The sequence below is a fragment of the Pseudochaenichthys georgianus genome, chromosome 4, assembly GCF_902827115.2.
Source record: "Pseudochaenichthys georgianus chromosome 4, fPseGeo1.2, whole genome shotgun sequence".
In the NCBI taxonomy this organism is placed as follows: Eukaryota; Metazoa; Chordata; class Actinopteri; order Perciformes; family Channichthyidae; genus Pseudochaenichthys; species Pseudochaenichthys georgianus.
Genome location: NC_047506.1, coordinates 40,423,865 through 40,443,084, shown reverse-complemented (window position 1 = coordinate 40,443,084; position 19,220 = coordinate 40,423,865). Strand labels below are relative to the sequence as shown.

The 19,220-nt window shown below is 44.4% G+C and overlaps 1 protein-coding gene across 9 annotated transcripts in view; it reads left to right on the top strand.

Annotated features, from left to right (window-relative positions):
- Positions 1 to 19,220, top strand: part of mcf2l2 (MCF.2 cell line derived transforming sequence-like 2) — a 175,616-nt gene that overhangs the window by 56,956 nt on the left and 99,440 nt on the right. For 7 of the 9 annotated variants that reach the window (XM_034080622.2, XM_034080621.2, XM_034080619.2 and 4 more), the window contains exons 3-15: positions 660 to 774; positions 1,784 to 1,874; positions 3,036 to 3,155; positions 5,387 to 5,503; positions 5,664 to 5,813; positions 6,457 to 6,581; positions 6,695 to 6,809; positions 7,187 to 7,306; positions 7,758 to 7,949; positions 8,417 to 8,608; positions 8,697 to 8,883; positions 9,014 to 9,114; positions 9,603 to 9,691. In XM_034080622.2, the coding sequence (XP_033936513.1) occupies positions 660 to 774; positions 1,784 to 1,874; positions 3,036 to 3,155; positions 5,387 to 5,503; positions 5,664 to 5,813; positions 6,457 to 6,581; positions 6,695 to 6,809; positions 7,187 to 7,306; positions 7,758 to 7,949; positions 8,417 to 8,608; positions 8,697 to 8,883; positions 9,014 to 9,114; positions 9,603 to 9,691 (1,714 nt within the window). The remainder of the gene's footprint in view (positions 1 to 659; positions 775 to 1,783; positions 1,875 to 3,035; positions 3,156 to 5,386; positions 5,504 to 5,663; positions 5,814 to 6,456; positions 6,582 to 6,694; positions 6,810 to 7,186; positions 7,307 to 7,757; positions 7,950 to 8,416; positions 8,609 to 8,696; positions 8,884 to 9,013; positions 9,115 to 9,602; positions 9,692 to 19,220) is intronic. The other 2 variants (XM_034080623.2, XM_034080615.2) reach the window with 1 other exon arrangement.

Below are 19,220 nucleotides of genomic sequence, written 5' to 3'. Positions count from 1 at the left end.
AGATTATAATGTATTATAATCTCGAAACCACTTATTTCTGGTTGTTTCTGAGGAAATTATATGAATGGAGAACTGAACAAATAAATCATTTTCTACAAATCAGCAGATGATCACAAAGATAATTAAAACAAGATCTGAGAACATAAGAGTTTTACATTTGTAATTAGGTTTATACATTTTCAGTGGCCGCCCGGGCACATTAACAGTGTTACACACGACATGGGTACAGAGGCAGTGACGATGGTTATAGAGACAGAATGCTTCTACAGAGGGAGCTGCACTGGATACACTGACTACACCTTATCCCCAAAGCATAACGAGAATATTATTTGTTGAATGTTTTTTACCAATGGTTTTTCATGTTTGACTAACCGACATCATGAGATTGTGTTTACACAGATAGATGTCGCTCCCCTTACTAACCGACATCATGAGATTGTGTTTACACAGATAGATGTCGCTCCCCCTGCTGGAATGAATTTGTAGTGCAGGTTTCCAAATGTAGCAAACCTGCACTACGTTGTTTTAATTGTTAACCCAGAGGCAGTCCAATAAGCTGAAAATAATATATTTCATTATCAATTCTAAACATGAAGGTAATTCCACAATAGTCAAACCCATCAAATAATAAGAGTAAATGTTGTTTGTTTTTGTTGCAGGAGGGCGAGGGAAAGATGGCGCCCCCATTATTATTTTCCCAGAGTACTCGAGCTTCAGTGAGGTGCCGGAGGAAGACTTCCTCAATGTCGTGACCTATCTGACCAGCATACCCAGGTCCGCACACTCTCAAACAGACATCTTTATAAAAGCCTTTACATATTACGGGAAATCCCAAAACTAACTCCCAAATATCATATGATAGGAGCTTTTATTGTGAAAGGTTTCACACTAAATCTACAGTAGGCTACCATACTCTCTAAATCAGGGGGGTCCAAACTGTTTTCACTGAGAGCCACAAACAGAAAAACATACGAAGGCTATTCCCTTAATAGTTAGGTTATAAGTTCACAAAATCAACCAGATGTAGGTAAATTATTCTAGATAATTTAATATTTTTTACGAAAAACAGCCTACATCACAGCCCTCAATAGGGTTTAACTTATTTTGTTACAAACAGTGTCTGCAGCTCATTCCTTAAAACAGAAGCCTCAGGTTGCTTATAATAATGGGGAATAGGAAGGGTATATTTCAGGCTTGTTATGGAAAGGTTATTGTTTTTTGTTTTTATCAACCAAGATTTGTTAGAAAACGATTTCATGAAAAAAAAACACAGAATGTATTGAAAAATTGGGCTTATTAACACATGAATTCTGTGTAATATATGTTTACATGTATATTTAAGAAGTATAATATAAGAAAAGCACACATTTCAGGTGTTGGCAATTCTCCATTACACCTTTTGAATTTGCTTTGGGCCACAGTTGGCCCCCGGGCCGTAGTTTGGACCCCACTGATTTCGAAGGTCGCAATACATAGGTATAAATATGTGTCATCAGGCAATGTCTAATGCAGGATGCCTCAAATACCAGGATGTTCTACTGAGTCTCTCTGGCTATCTGTCAAACGAACCCTTGAGCAGCAGAAATATGAACAAAGGGGCAAAGAGATATTGTAATGAAGAAGTATTATGGTCCCAAAACAACCTGATGCTGGCCCCACACCATCCCACTCTCTATATATTGAAAATCTACCTGACCCCAACAATTCTGTGTGATTTTTCAATTCAGTAAAATCTTTTAAAAATACTCAGCAGCCCCGTTACATGTCTCCCTCCTGTCTGCAGCCTGGACGCTGCCAGTATCGGCTTCGTCATCGTCATGGACCGGCGGAAGGACAAATGGAGCTCAGTGAAGGCCTCTCTGTCCAGGATCGCTGTAAGTTCTCCAACACATTCATATTCGAATCATCATACATTTGTACCTATACATAAACAAGTGTTTGTCTAATACATACATACATTTCAAGTTCCCAACCGGCGGTACAGGGACCCCTAGGGCTACTGAGGGGGGTTGCAGGGGGTACGTAGAAAGATTAGTGGTTGCAATTTATTTCCACACAACATTTAAAAAAAAAAAGAAATTCTCATAAGCCTCAGAGCTTAAGACAGACAAGCAAGCTCAAGTGTCTACTTCAAAGCTCTAGTCTTAACACAGATGTAGAAACTGCCAGAAGTCTTAATATCATTATTTTTCACTGACAAGTGTAAATGTCAAGTTTAAAGGCATTTGTATTAAAGGTGAGTTACACAAGTGATTTTCATTTAAGGATCAGTTGGGTTGAATACACTTACAAAGGGTCTAACACAGGTAGGTGAATCATCACAGATGAGTGAGGGGGTTCAAGTGCAATCGGGCCTATTGTGACCAGTACACAATTAAGGCGAATCCTCAAGCTGTGACTTTGAAACTTGAGGATTGTGAGATCTGTTCTGCTGTTTGTGAGAATGTCTGTCATGTCTGTCTGCAGCTTCTGCTGTTTACATTTCAATTGTTATTGAGTTGTTTCCTTTTGTCCGCGTGATTCTCATAGGGCTTTAGTTTAGTTTATAACGAGTGCTATGATAAGCTGAATATGTCTCAGGAATGTGTTGTTGGTTTGGACAGAAGGACTTGTGGTTGTTAACAGCATTTACCAAGCAGAGAGAAATCATTCAAGTAAATCCAGTAATTCTATTAATAACATGACACTCCTCTCACTCTACTTGTGACGATCACTGAGGTAATATACACGCAGTAGCAGTTTTCATCTTGAGTTCAAGGCCACACAGGAAGTCTTTTTAATTAAATATGACACGCATGAGTCAGCAGTGTGTTCTGCATTAGCTTACAGACATGTTGAGCTACATTGGCCTGTCACTGATTTCTCAGGATAAACAGCTGTAATAATTTGGCCCTTTAAAATGTTAAATACAAGAAATACACGCATTCTGGCCCCAGGAGTGTCCTCCCAGTTCGTGTGGCCTGGTTGAATGAAACGCGTCAGTTAATGAGTGTATCAGAGGATTGGATGTATGTAAATGTGGTCGTGTTATCCAGGGGGCGTTTCCTGGGAACCTGCAGCTGGTGCTGGTGCTGAGGCCGTCCAGGTTCTTCCAGAGGGCCATATCAGACATTGGGTTCAAGATGCACAAAGACGACTTTAAAATGAAGGTACCGGTAAGCATGCTTCATTACCAACAACTTAGACTCTATCAACTGCTATCATTAGAAAACAATGACTTCTCTCTTTGTTAAACAGAGTGTTTAGAGACTTCAAACTAAAGGCATGACAAATGAATGTTGCATGAAATAACTAATTGTAAATACACATCCATTCCATATGTTGTACAGCGTTAACTGATAACAGGGTTGGGTTGGAACGGAATACATGTAACGGCGTTAATCAGAATACAACAATCAAGTATTCAGCTGGCGTTACATTTGAAAAACGACTAATCTGATTACAGTTACTTTCGTAAACCTGAAGTGAATACATTTTGGATTACTTATTGGAATTATTGGTGGAAAAGTTTCCTCACAACATTTAATTTTCATTACCGGCAGACTGGAAAAAGTTCTAAAAGTTATTACATAGTTTCAGTTAATAATAATAAATAATAATGATAATTCATTCTATTTAGGGGCGCCTTTCAAAGCACCCAAGGACACCTTACAATGCATAACATATTCCAAGGAAAGGTTTTAAGACAGTACACAGAATGCAGTCCGGGTGATGTTTTTTATGTGTGGTGCAGGTGAGAGAGCTGTCCAGAATGACACCAAGATGTTGTGTTTGAGTTCTTGATAAGCCATTAAAACAGTAAAATACGTGTCTCCTGTTCACCAACACATACCCATCTGTTATGGGAAAAGAAAGTATTCCAAAAGTATTCTAAAAGTAATCTGAACACATAACTGTAACTGTATTATGATTACTTTCAGAGCCATGTATTCAGTAACTACTTACAATTACAAAGTAACCCTCCCAACCCTGCTGATATACTAGAGGCAACCTAGCATGTGAAAAAGACGATTTGATTGTAAATAGTTTTTCAAGATCTCCACGTTGCCATGAATTAAATGTTGGGAGAGAAATGCTAAAGCTCTTGTATAGTCATTTCTGAGCCTAAAATATGTCAAATCTAAACCACAGTGATTTCCAAAACCCACAAATATAAAAGGGAAGGAAAAGGACACCATGACCTCAGCTGGGCTTCTATAAGAGCAACCGCCCTATGAACCACATCTCGTTTCACTCCTCTGGCCGCACACTGCAAGACGAAGAACACTTTTTATGCTCCTCCTTTCACGTCTTCACACCCCAGATGTGTTAACAAAATAGCAACAATAAGAAAGAAAAGGGAAACATAAATGATAACTAAACCTGTGTAGATTTCAAATGTTCTCGGAGCATATATTGAACCAAAACTCAGATAAAAACAACATCCAGAAAAAAGAAATGTCAGAACTGTGTAACGAACACTGACAGGATATACAAACTGTACATAATAGCTGTGATGTCAGTGCTATTAAGGCAGGGTTAGGGTTGCATTCAAATGGGTGCTCCAGTAATTTAGTATTTTATTTTCTATTTGTTTAGAGCAGTGTTTCTCAAACTTTTTCATACCAAGGACCACTTAACCAATAAAAAAACACTCGAGGACCACCTAACTCCACAAATATCCAAAAACACATCGTTTTTTACAAATCGCCTGAAAATGGTACAAACAAGTGGCAACATGTGTGATGAAGGTGTTTATCTGGGCTATATCATGCAATCGAAAGTGAAACTTAAGCTCGTTCGATGGCGGAGATATTCCCGCGAGAGTGCGGAAAACTTAAATACATTTATTTATTTCAAATGTGAAATGTTACCAATATACTCACGGACCACCTGGGGGCGCTCATGGACCACCAGTGGTCCGCGGACCACACTTTGAGAAGCACTGGTTTAGAGGACTCAAGAGACACATTTAAAGAAATGGTCAAAATGAAAGCAGCAGAGACTTTGATATGTGGCTTTTGGTCCCTCGCATGAGCCTCCAAAAACATCGAAGCCTAACATTCCCGCAATGATTCTCTCATGGGTCTTCATGCCTGATAAATGTCTTTCAAACTCCATGTCCCAAATTTGAAACTCAGTATTTTAGTTATTATTGTTATGACCAGGCAGACAAAGTCCTGTTGACATACCTAGGTTATTTTCTCAGTGTTTCTCTTCTGTTCATGACATCAAACTGAAGTCGAATGGTAAATCAGGGAACTTCCCTTACAGAGACCGACAAGCCACTTCTCTGTAATTGAGACTGGTTTGCCAATGAACTCATTAGTGCTCCACAATCACTGTCACTGTTCCACAACGTAGGTCATGACCAAGCGCTTGAAGTGATGTGCTGAATGTGTTGCAGATCGTGATGCTGAACTCCCTGTCAGACCTGCACAGCCATGTGGATAAGGGCCAGCTGACGCGGGAGCTGGGAGGATCTCTGGAGTACTGCCACAGTCAGTGGATGCACCACCGCACTGTGAGTTACCACACACTGATGCAAACTGTCCACCTGAAAGGCCTAGTGATTTGCTGCAACCCATTTTCCCCGCGGGGACAAATAAACAAATACTATACTACCTTCATTTGAATATTAGTGATTCCAATTCCAATTTCCAAATGGTGCCTTTTCCCTCCAGGCCGTCGAGAACTTTGCCATGACAGTGAAAACCACAGCCCAGATGCTGCAGAGGTTTGGGGCGGCTCTGGCAGAGACGGAGCTGCCCAATGACGTGCTGTGCACCAAAGACCTGCTCACAGCACACACCGACAAACACACCAACCTCAAGGTGAGTCAGTGCATTTTAAACACCAGCAGATAATAACGTGGACAGTACATGTGTGCATAGACAGGTTAAGGGGGTGGGGGGGGGGAAGTAGCGGAAAAATAAACCTATTAAACTAACTGTACAGTGGGGAAAGCCTTGGTAAAAAGGTGCGTTTTGAGGGCTTGTATGCGTTTGAAACAAGGTGCTATATGTTGATGTGTTGACCATACAAAAAGTCAAGATAAACAAACACTTAAATGTTTGAAAGGGATTGAGAGTCAAATGACTGCCTGGTCGTCTGGGTCATGTATTAGCTACTGTTGGTTGTTGCTTAGTTAGTTGATGTCAAATGGACAGGAAGAGGAAAGCTTTTCATTTGGCATCTCATTTTGCAGAGTCGGGTAGTTAATGGTTTGGGAGTCTCTCCAGTCCCCTAAAGGTCAGCACAGACAAGACAGTTTGTTTTTGGTTCATGGAACCAATTTGCCGATCACGGTTTATAACTATTGCATTTTGCACATCAGCACAGCGCACATTGACCTATTCTCTTCAACATTACAATGAATGTATGTCTGTCTGAATTTGCACCAGAATGTTTTCCAATTGCTGCTATTTAACAGATGATTTTAATGTTGTTTCTTTTGTTTCTATGTCTCTAAATCAGGATGAACTGAAGTTAGCTTTGAAGCAGGGAACCACCTTGTTAGGGTGTATCAAGGAGCAGGCGGCCAAGTCAGAGAACCACCAGCTGAACCCAGACGAGGTGGAGAACCAAACCACTGTGGAAAGGTGACAACGCCTTTTCCCACCTTTAAAAATGCACATCAGTCTTTATCATCGCAACGCAGTACTATAATAACCTCTCAATGTGTTTGTAATCATGGTCCTGTTGGATGTTTCAGGCTTCTAGCACAGCTGGATGAGACGGAGAACGCCTTTGAACAGTTCTGGTGTAAACACCATCTGAAACTGGAGCAATGCCTGCAGCTCCGCCACTTTGAACAGGACTTCAGAGAGGTACATCTGTAGATCTGCTGCCTCTCCGGCTGGCTGCCTTTGGCTTGCAATCTCTGGATCTTTCCGGTTTCAACTCTTCCTACAGCTTCAAAATAATTCAGCTGTACAGTCATATTTTGAAAATCATACTTCAGAAAAAGCACCGTACTGCCGGGTCTAGTTTGGACATAGTAACTAAATACATTGACTCAGTTTCATTACTTACCAGAGACCTCAAGTTCTGAAGAGTTATGTGTTGTCTTGCTGTAAAATGTCTTATTTAGAACATTGGATATCAATTTATGATTAGTCTTGCAAAAATAAATATTGTGGGTAACGTAATTATTTTCACAATTATTTTCCCTGTCTCTGTCTCTGTCCCCGCTTTGATCTTCCAGGTTAAGGTGTCTCTAGACAGTTTGATGGACAGTCTCACCGGCCTATCAGATATTGGGGATTGCGTGGCCAGAGTCGAATATCTGCTCAAAGAACTGAAGACACTGGAGGAGAAAGCTCTGGTCAGTCGACACACACACACACACACACACACACACACACACACACACACACACACACACACACACACACACACACACACACACACACACACACACACACACACACACACACACACACACACACACACACACACACACACACACACACACACACACACACACACACACACACACACACACACACACACACACACACACACACACACACACACACACACACACACACACACACACACACACACACACACACACCTCTCTTCCCTATGAATTATAAAATAAAAAAAAATATTTAGGAGAACAGTCGTTTTGGTACTTCAGCATCATACAACAAAAGTGAGAAACGATGACACTTATTACTTTTAAAAGTATGTATTCCTTACCTCAATCTTAGTCATGACAGCTCTTTTGTCTTCTGCTGACTATGGTACATTCTGAAATGTGTTTATTTCAGCCCACACTAGAGAAGGCCCAGCTCCACGCACTGCACGGAGACCAGCTAATCCAGAGCGACCACTACGCTGTGGACTCTATCCGACCCAAATGCGTGGAGCTCCGGCGGGTCTCTGACGACTTCAGCAACGCGTCCAATAAAAAGACAGATGTCCTGTCCAAATCCCTGCAGATACACATGGGCATTGACAAGGTGAGAACATGATACCATGAACAGATGTCACACCCAGAAACACACGTTTCCCAGCACTTGGATTATCTCTCATTGGATTGTAGATACAAAAAAGTCCATACAATTCAAAGACTGACTTTGGATCAGCCTTGGGCAACAGACTTTGTTTATCTTATAAATATATATTTTGTAATACTTTGTTATGATGTTTAATACAATGTCTGAACCCCTACTCAAATTCTGGCTTTTATCATACGTTTAGATTTTATTTTATTTTAGGGTATTATGTTGAGTTTATAATACATTAACTAGGCTAAAACCTCAACCCCTAATGTAATTAAGGTGGTGAAGAGCTATAGAAAACGGTGTATGTTCCCCATTGACCCCAGTGGCATCTTAACCCAGGACGTACACTGAGGAATTACAATGTATGGTATGTTGTTCGCTAAATTGACTTTCCCCCCTGTTTGAATGTTTCTTGTGTCCAGGTCAACCAGTGGTGCGAGTCTGGCATCTACCTGCTGGCCTCCCAGGCTGTGGATAGGTGTCAGTCACAGGAAGGGGCGGAGTCAGCACTGACGGACATAGAACGCTTTCTGGAGTCTGCGGAAAACACTGAACTGACTGAACTGAGGAACCTTCACAACCAGTATGAGGCCGTCCTGTCCGAGGACATCAAGGTATGGAAAGCGATTCCATTAGTTGACACGTTGACTGGATGTCGTGTTTAAATAATGATGAGGAGAGTTGATGGTGAGCGTGTTGCAGGCCAACGTACTGAAGGCCCTGAAGCGCCTGGAGGACGTGCAGGAGATGTTCCAGAAGCGGCACGTCAGTCTGAAGAGGCTGTCGGCCAAGCAGACACGACCCGTCCAGCCCGTCGCCCCGCGGCCCGAGTCCTCTCCCAAACGGCCGCCTCTGAAGACCCCCCCCAGGACCACAGGGGTCCAGCAGCGTGAGTTGCATGTTGTTTTCACTTGCTCAACTGTCCTTCAGAAGATGAATCCATGGCAACTCAAACTGTTTGAATCCTTATGTCTGTGATATGATTGACACTTATGCTTGGTCCTCTGAACTTCTTACAGCACTGGCTCGCAGAGCGTCTGATAACACCAACAGTGGCAAGCCGCCAGTCGAAGCTGACCCCAAGAAGAAGAACATACGCAAAGCCAAAGGAGGCATCAAGGTACCCTCACCAACATTAAAGCCTGATTAACAAGTCACTTTAAAGATGTTTTAAGTTCTAATCATCATGAATTAGAAAAAGAGCAACTGACTGCGACACTGGGGCAAGGTATGGTCTCACAAGTATTGATACCTCTACTAGGTACTTGCTATACTACATACTTGGTCTGTTTGGGGAATTGAATCGGCGCTAGTCACTGCGACCTCCATGCAGCCTCACAGAGAGAACACAACTAATGTCTTTATTTTCCATAGTAACCACAAAAGATGTTGCTCAAAATGCCAAGATACTGTACATCATAGTTTATCTACAGCAGTTCTGTGCACCTGAATGCAAACATTGGTTTTTACTGGCTCTAGTTCGTGACTGAGCCATTGTAGAGCTCTATTGGGACCAAGCTGAACAAAAAGACATTGTTTGCATGTAAGGCATACTACAAGCTGCCCTAATAACTCATTGATCTGAATGTGTGTGTTTCTGTGCCACAGATTGAGGTGATGCACGAGGAAAGTCAAGGAGGCTCCACCCACGTTGTGGTGACCAGTGAGACGGCGGAGAGTCTATCCAACAGACGCAGGTATGGACAGGAATCAGTGCTGTGCTCACATGCAGATGCACTGTCATCTCATCATACTGATAACACAACAGGATTATTCTGAAGGTTTGCAAACAAGGTGTGAAGTGAAATGGCACCGCAGCAGTTCACTGAACAAAACACACATCTTCAAAAGTCTCGTACTTCACGGAAAAGTTCATTTGAATTGTTAGACCGTATGTGTCCACATCCCACTTATAAGTAACCTTGAAAAGACACACGGAGGAACAGGATCCCTTTTGAATGGCCAGAACCACAGAACACCTTCACTTAAAGGGCCCTAAGGGTTTCTTTGACGTGACCTTAATCAGAGAGAATGGGTACCATCAAGGTGGTTATCATCGGTCTCTGTTAACCCGGCTTCCTTCCTCAGGCTCCGTGTCCCATAAGAGGTGCGCTTGGTGCATCATTTAACATTTCTACTGGCTGGATTGCCGCCATTTTAACTTATAACAATTGATTTATTAGAACTGTTTCAGGAAACCTGTTGCTTTGAATAAGAGCAGGATGCAAGTGGGAAATTACTATCCATAAAAAAAAATCCTATTTTAGAGTCATTGTGCGTACAAATGTCTTCAAAAATACCGGCAAGCTGAGTTATGTATTTTACATTTCCAGCAAAATCAATACAAAAATTCAAACAGATAAATAATTTTATATAAAAAAAATACTATGAACACTTCTTTAAAATAACAGTGTTGTACTATAAAAACAGTGTTCTTGGTTAGATTGTCTGCATCATTGATATAAAATATGTTGCTGTGGAAAAATAAAAGCAACACGCTGCATACAGAGCTAATACTAATACTGTTAATTTGACGGCATTAATGCAGCATTTGTGGTTTCCATTCAATGCATTGTGATCGATTCGGATCTATTCTTGTCCAGGTATTACATTGAATACCTGAGAGACATTTTCATGGAGGCGGCAGGCACACACAAAGACACAACCAACGTTAGGATCATCTTAGGCAACTGAAGCCCAGAGAGGCAGAAAGGAAGCGGACATTCCTTCCTTCCTCAGCTCCTTCTGAGGAATTTGCTTTCCATGTCCCGTTTGCTGACTCAGTGAGACTCATCCTCTTCAGGTTAGTTGCGTCAGTATAAATAGAGACGGTTCCGTACAGGGGAGTGTGGATATAATGAGTCACATCACATGGACATGTTTAGTGAACATCATAGTGACAGTACAGGGTGGCAACACTGACACACAACTACTTGTTAATCAAAGGGTGTGTACAGTCTAGATAAGGCCACTTCTTAGCATAATCTCTCTGTTCAATCATGAATACTTTGATTTAATGAAATATCATGTTTTGTCTAGTGGCAACATGTATTGATATGGGAAACATAACACATTGTTAAGATTATAAAAATAGAAAACGTGTTTCCTCTGCACATTTTATTTCCTCAGTAACAGTTAGTGTATCATGACATCCTTTTTAACACATACATATATTGACTTCAAATGTGTGGCCCGTTTATGGCATCAAATCTAATAAAGGAATGCACTGAGCTTTTTTCCAAATAGAAGTATAGTGGAGACACGGACAAGTGTTGGTCATGCAGATCTGATGTGAGCTACCTCCAGTAGCTAACGTAGAAACTCATTTCAAATATCGTGAGAAAACACTTACAGTTATGAAACAGACTGACCGTGCCAACAGGGACAGAAGTGGTTTGGGCGGCTGCAGTGAGGTTTCACCTTTCAGCCACTGAAGGCAGCCGTTTCTGAGCTCCTGCAGTCATCTCTTCAAATGGAACTCTCTGCCAAACACATGCCAACACAACCCTGCATCACATGGTATCCAAGTCATGAGTCATGACTGGCTCAGTCTTTGGATCGGGCACATTTGATATTTTGGAGGACACTGGAGTAACTACTAATGGGTTAATGTCTGAAAGGATGTGTACAAAACGAATGAAAACAAATTAAAATAAACAACTTTGCCACGTCATGTTGGGAATACCAAGTTTCCAGTAGTGAATGCGTTCCATCTGTGGACCCATACAAAAGCAGTACAACAGTTCCTTTTAAGGTCATGATGCCAGAAGACCTCCACACTCCTGGTGATACAGCCTGTTTGATGTTTAGAAACCCAATGAAACAGGATGCACCCGATCGGCAGTGGTGAGAGAAAATAATGACAGAGGAAGATGAGGGCATAGAGGACTAAACTACGAGGAAACAGAGCAGAGGGAGGTGGCTGTTTTCAGAGGGAAAACTCTAAAACCAACACAGTGAAACTTTCAGCTTCCAGAAAGTCAGACATTTCCCTCGGGTCAGGATTTGGTAGCAACAAAAACATCTGAAAGAGGGAGCACAGTGATAGAGCCTTGGTATGGGGATCAGATGGTCACAGGTTCAAACCCCACAGCAGTCAGCATGTCGTTGTGTCCCTGGGCAAGACACTTCACCCCAAATTGCTCCTGTGGGGATTGCCCACAGTATTGAGTATGTAAGTCGCTTTGGATGAAAGAGAATGATTATAAAGCGGGGGGTTACGTATTGTAACCCTAGTCGTAGAAGCACAGGCGGAGCCCTCTACTGGACTCTATGGGTACAGTGGGTGGAGCCCTGATGGATTAACGCCCTGTTGTCCAACAACACCGACCCATCACACTGCCCCTGACCAGCCTTTGGTTAACAGCCACCACACCACTTCCTCTCATCCGGTTGTGACCGTGGAGAAGTCGGGGCCGCAGCTTTGATAGAGCACACTCACACACGCTTACCTCGTGTGCATGGAAACTAGTGAGGAAACCGCGCACCATGTTCCCCGAGTCCCTAAGGAGCATGGGAAAAAACATAACACGCATCTCCTGCAGAGGCGGTTTATCAGCCTTCTTAGATCCCAAGAGGCACAAGCGACGTCTGGTGACCATCCCCCCATTCGGTGGAGGGCAACCTCCGATACTGGGGAACTCCACTGGGGCGAGTGACCTCTTACATCACGGTGTTCACAGACGCATCCGTGACAGAATGGGGGGGACCTGCCTAGAGGGAGCTATAGGTGGTGGCTGGCCTCTGACAGAGGCTCGGCACAGCACCTCCTAGAGCTGCAGGCAGTAGTGCTGGTCCTACAGCACTTCAAACCCTTAAATCCGGCGTCTCCGGCTGCAGAAGTTGAACATTGTAGCCAGCGCCAGCCAATCAAATCCCGTTTCTGAAAATCTGACAGCTCAAGCCCTAGCCAATCAAACCGCGTCTAAGCTGGGAGAGATATCCCGCCGTTAATTTCTATATTTCAAAAAAAGATGGAGGAGAAACTAATTATCGCCGTAGCAAATCACCCGGATTTGTCTGACCAGACCCAGCGACGCACACTACATGGCTTCCTGCGAGACAATGTATACACTTTATGCAACCTTGCACACACACGTCTTACCCTTCTTGCCCTTGCTCCAACACCGGCATCCAGTTTAGCAATAGTGGAGAAGAACCTGTTTTTTTTGCTTTGTATGTCCGGGGCGGGACATTCATGTGATTGGTTGTTGGTCGCGGTGCTCGAACAAAATCCCCAAGCTTCAGACACGCCCAGCTCCAAGCTTTTTTTGAAGCTGTAGTGTGGACGGGCCATAAGGGCCCTGCACATCCCGGGGCGGGAGAACAGAGGGGCCGGCCTCATGTCAAGACGAGTGGATGCTTCACCCGGAGGTGGTGAAGCCGATCTGGGCTCAGTTCGGGAGAGCGGAGGCGGACCTGTTCGCCAGCCGGTGCAACAGCCCTGTGGTTCTCCCTGGCTCGGCGGGACAATCCGCCCTTGGGGGTGGACGCATTTGCACACGAGCCATGGCCAAGAAAGCTGCTCTACGCCTTTCCACCGCTGCACCTTAACCCCCCCCCCCCTCCTGGAGAGGGTGAGGCGGGAACGTCTGTCAGTCATCCTAGTGGCCCCAGGTCGCCGCTTGGCGTCGTGGTACGCGGAGGTGACACAGATGATGGTGGGCCAGCCCTGGACGGTTCCTCAGGTCTGGGGGGCGCTGTCTCAGGAAGCAGGTGCAATAGGGGCGTTACCCACTCTGGGCCAACCTCTCCAGGCTTGGCTCCTGAGAGGGACAGGCTGAGACAGGTGGGGCTGTCTGACAACGTTATTCAGACTATCCAGGCAGCAAGAGCAGGATCCACCACAGCCTGTTACAGGCCAAAGTGGGCGGGATTCCAGCGATGGTGTGAAGAAAGGAGTCTAGAGCCTCTATCGTGTACGTTGTGCTCTATTCTGTCCTACTTACAGATACTGCTGGACAGAGGGCTGGCTCATTCCACAATTAAGGTGTATGCAGCAGCCATTTCGTCCTGCCATGAGGGATTTGGCGGCAGGTCAGCCGTTAGTCAACCGCCCTGTTGACGCGGTTTTTGCAGGGGGTCAGGAGGCAGCGCCCAGTGGTGCATGTCTCCTCCCCGCAATGGGACCTGACGTTGGTGCTCGAGGCTCTGGTCACAGAACCAGTTGAGCCTCTGGAGCTCTCCTCCCTGAAAGCACTGTCATGGAAGACAGCGTTGCTACTTGCCTTGACTTCGGCCAAAAGAGTGTCCGAGCTGACCGCTCTGTCGGTGCACCCGGGTTGCCTTTTGATCCGGGGTAGCCGAGCGACACTCAGACCGAACCCCTCCTTTGTTCCTTTGCTGGCATGTTATGTAGAGTGCACAGCTTCAATTAGGTGCACTGAACAGCTGTTTGTGTGCTTCGGGGATGGTGTGGCCGGTAAAGCTCTGTCCAAGAAACGCCTGACAGGATACAGCGTATGCAGTAACCCCAAGGGTACCACGAAGTGAGCAGCCGCCATGAGACCCAGAGTCTGCATGATGGTCAAAACTGTCAACGTTGCCCCCTGTCGCAGTCTGTGTCGCAGTCTGTGTCGCAGTCTGTGTGTGTGTGTGTGTGTGTGTGTGTGTGTGTGTGTGTGTGTGACACTGGCATTTGTTTTCAGAATATATTATGATAGTGTCGTTCGTTCCGGTGCACACATACATCATGCGCCTTGGTGACCGGACATCTCCTTCATAAAACGAGTAATAGGGCAGTTCGATATGTGTAGAGGTGTGTGTGTGTGTGTGTGTATGTAGAGGTGTGTGTGGTTAACACGTAGCAGCCTGCAGTCACTCTTAGGCTGCGGCCCCACGAGGACGAAAACGGCTAAACGCATAGGATTAACCTAAACGCAATCGCAAACAAGCTTCCGTCCACACGCAATAGTTATCCGGATAGTGTCTGTCCACACGAGACCGCTCCGTTTAGCTCCAACCGCTGGAGAAGCTGCAGTACATGCAGGAGCCTCTACGTGGCGCTGTAACTTCCTCCACAAAAGCAGCGAAGAAGCATAGTTATCATGGTTGCCCTTCTGTTTATTCTCCGCGGTGGGGGCCGAGGGAACCGGGCAGAGTTTTTCACCCGTCAACGTGTATTAAAGTTTAAATCTTCCGGACAAAATTATAAAAGTGCCGGTCAAAGGTCTTCTTTGTTATTTATTGAGCTTTAAAACAAATTAATAACGACTCTATATAATAATAAAATACACAGAGCCTCTCTTTTTCCTCCCTCTCTTCAGACAGCGCCAGTGTCTGTCTCATGCAGCAGCTGATCCAGTAATGAGTGGCCCGGCCGACAGTAAAAATAAACATATTTATCACTAGTTTAGGGAGTTTGAGAGGTAATTAAAATAGCTAAGGGTGATGATCTGACTTGAAGTGTGTGTTTTGCTGCAGAGGGAGGAGCTGCAGGTGAGCAGAGCTGCGTGTCTCCGTCCTGTCAGATTAGACTTCACTCGCGTTTAGGTCCATATCGAGAGAAAGATAAATAATCTGAATTCAGGGTGCAGTTTACTTTGACGCAGGGGTGAGCAGCAGAGGTGGGGAGAGGCGGGGCTATTGCCTCATCATTATTGCTGTAGATCAGGGGTGGGGAACCTTTTTCCTCTCAAGGGCCATTTCAATGTTTTCAACATCCTCCGAGGGCCGTACAAATTATTGACCTCTGCTTAAAAATACTAAAATCACAGCCCACTAATTTCACCTTTCTTTCATGCTGTGCAAAGAAAAAGCAACCTCTTAATCCAGATATCTTGCCATGACTCGTGCACGCATGCACGTGCACAGAGTGGCATGACCACCCAAACAGAAAGATATGGACACAAGATGTGTGCAAATGTATTTAGACTCCTATCCATGTGAACATGATTTAAGTGGGGGGGGGGGGGGGGACCTAACCTCCTCTAGGGGGGTCCATGCTTAAAATGTTGAAGTTGAAAGCATCAATCTGGTGCACTTTGAGAGCAACATTAGGAGATCTATGGAAACATCTCTCAACACCCAGATGAAACAGAACTGTAAGCAGATTTTATTTTTCTTTATGGACATTTTACAAATCACTCCCCTTTCAAACTGTATTCTTGTTTATTAATAACAACTTTTTTTTACTGTCATATAGTATTTTATACCTGTTTACTTTATTCTCTTGTTTTTTTACAACTATAATGATCATATAAAGATGTGCCTTTACCTCACTGGTTGTAGAAAAAGCTTCTTATATTCGTTAGCATAGCTAGCTAACCAGATGCTAATAACAACAAAGGTATTGACTGTATGATCAGTGTGACAGATGAACAGAACGCCACTGGGCTTTCAGCTAAAGACACAGCCACGCAAAAACTGCAGCATGTGTACCGCTCCTTATGGGTAGGCCTACTGACATTTTTGGAAGTGCCAGAGCTGAGCTGCGTTCTGGTGCTCCCTGTCAGAACTACACCCCTGTCATACGAGCCACGTGATGACACGTTAGGCTTGTGTTGTGTTCAAGGACCCTGACCTTGGCCAGGAAAAACAGGAACTCACTTGTTTAATTATTTTTCGGTCTAGATTTATTTAATTTGTTTCTTTTTTGCGTGTGTTTATAAATTACCTCGAGGGCCACACCAAATGGTCTCGCGGGCCGTATACGGCCCGGGGGCCGGAGGCACCCCACCCCTGCTGTAGATGTTGCACAAACAACTGTAGCATGGTCAATAGCGTCCGGAGCACGATAGCAACTCTGCGATCCGCCATTGTTGTTGTTGTTGGTGGCGAAACACTTCAGCAATGGCGCGGGGTAAGGGGAGGTGAGCAGAAGAGGTGGGGAGAGGTGGGGCTATTGCGCAATCACTATCAGTGATCTGAAAATGTTCGGATAGCGCGTACACACGGAGCCGTTTGACCCCCCAGAGAGTGGCGTATGCATTTCTATCCACCTTGGGACCCGTTATCGTTTCCTCAGTCGTTTAGTGCCGTATTCGGTCGTCCTCGTGTGGCTGAACGGTCTATATGACACTAACGCAAACGACCGAATTCGTCCTCGTGTGGCCACAGCCTTAAGCTGTTCTGATGAAGGTAAACACAGCGAAGGCGGTGCGTAAAAAGGCACAGCTCTCGGCGCGCTGGTGCTGCACTTCTCAGAGTTATACGTCCCGCTGCCTCCTGATGCTGCAGCCATTTCATGAAGTGAAGGAGGCTTTCCTTCTATAAAACAGCTGCGGGCAGCAGATACCGTGAGAGTCCTGGACATTAATTCATAGATCAAGGCAGACTGGTTTACTCTCCTGTTTTGCCAATCCGGTGCTTAAACAAATAGCTCTACACCCCGGGCCGACATGTCCTTAAACTAAAGTCCGAGTTTCAAATATATCCCAAATAATGTATGCACTGCCATTTCCCCACATAAACATAACGGTCTGCAATGAAACGGTTGTCTCCTGTGCGCTCCTCTTCCTACTTGGCGCACCGGTAACTTTCTCGTGCGCACGAGAGGCTGATAAACATCATAAAAGCCATTTTCAACTGTTTTCTGGTGAAAGTTTAACTAGGCTACTGGATGAAATAATATGACTGGTATAGATGCAAAAATGAAACACTTTTGAAAAAAACATTATGATACAATATTTGTTTATATTTATAATTCTGCAAATATTACGATAAACTCACAGCTATTTCGCGGGGGTTGGAAAACCCTCATGCCATGGTTTGCGAAGTGGCTGAAGCGCTGTGGCCACACATTTGCTGAACGTACGTGGGGATAGGGAGTAGCCGAACGGTAGTCTGTTGTACTCGTAGGCTACCTCCTGGAAGGCGAAACGCAAATACTTTGTGCTTTGGAGCAATTTCGACATGAAAGTAAGCGTCCTTCAGGTCGATGGTTGTGAACCAATCGCCCGGCTGCACTAACCCCAGTTACTGTTTTATAGTTAACATGTGGAACTTTTTGCAAGCAATGTGTTGATTCAGGCGTTGCAGATCCAGAATGGGCCTGAATTCTCCTGTCTTGAGGCCGGGGCTCAAGGAGTGGTGAATCCATTACTTTTCTTATTCTTTCCGCTTCTCACGTTTAGCTTTTCAGTTGTTTGCTGCTCGCTGAAGAGATAAAGGATGACAGTCGGGAGGCGTAGCCGCCTTATATACTGTGGGCCTGCGCACGCATTCAGGCAGGCTCGCCCGGCTAGGTTTATGCAACTCAGTATGTGAATGCTCGCATAGCAAGGTAGAGAGAAGTACCCATATAGTCCAGTAGAGGGCAGAGACTGTGTGAGATATAGCTTATATGAAATGAGCCAGGTTGCCAGAAACACAAATGATTGATAATGTCACTTTATAATAGCTGCATGTGTAAAAAAGCAACTATTTACTAACAAAGTTGCCATCTTATACTATTGTTGACCCAAAGGTGCTACACCCTCGAAACAAATCCATATCTACCTGCTGTGACCCATTGTTGCTGCTTTATATGATGTATCGAAGCCTCAGGAAGTGAAAGACAACTCACATTTAAAGCAAATATAAGAGCATTCAAATCTTTTTGCTAAACTCTCCCTGTAATCCTCTTGCTTCCTTTCCGATTAATCCCGACACCACTGCACTTTAAAACCTAAAATGTAGAAGAGTAAAAGCTCCCTTATAATGTGTCATAAAGAGGTACAGTGGAACAGCACAATATGAAATACCCTGCAACCTACTGTACTGTACCACGAGTTCTGTCTGTACTGTGGTAGGGTAATTCCCCCATCTGGCATCGTTTAGCTCAGCCTGGCTGGATTTAGCTTCCTTGCTTCTGGCTGAGCTGTGTCCCAACAGGAAACGTCTGTTGAGCTCTGTCAGCCCGTCTACAGCGAGTCACTTCCAGCTAAGATACTAGTGCAACATACCAAGTTTGATTTTTGATATACTTTATTATTAATCCCCGTGGGGAAATTGTTTCTCTGCCTTTGACCCATCCTAGTGTTCGGAGCAGTGGGCTGCCATTTTTAACGGCGCCCGGGGAGCAGTGTAGGGAACGGTGCCTTGCTCAGGGACACCTCGGTAGCACTTGGTCTTGCCGGGACTTGAACTGGTGACCTCCCAGTTGCCAAGCCAAGTCCCCTATCGACTTCACCACCACCGCCAAGTTCAAAGAGTTTCTGACCGTGGACAAATGATAAAGAAAATATCAGGAGAATTACCTCGATAGCCTCATACAGGAATACATGGATGTGTTTTTAAGCAACTTTT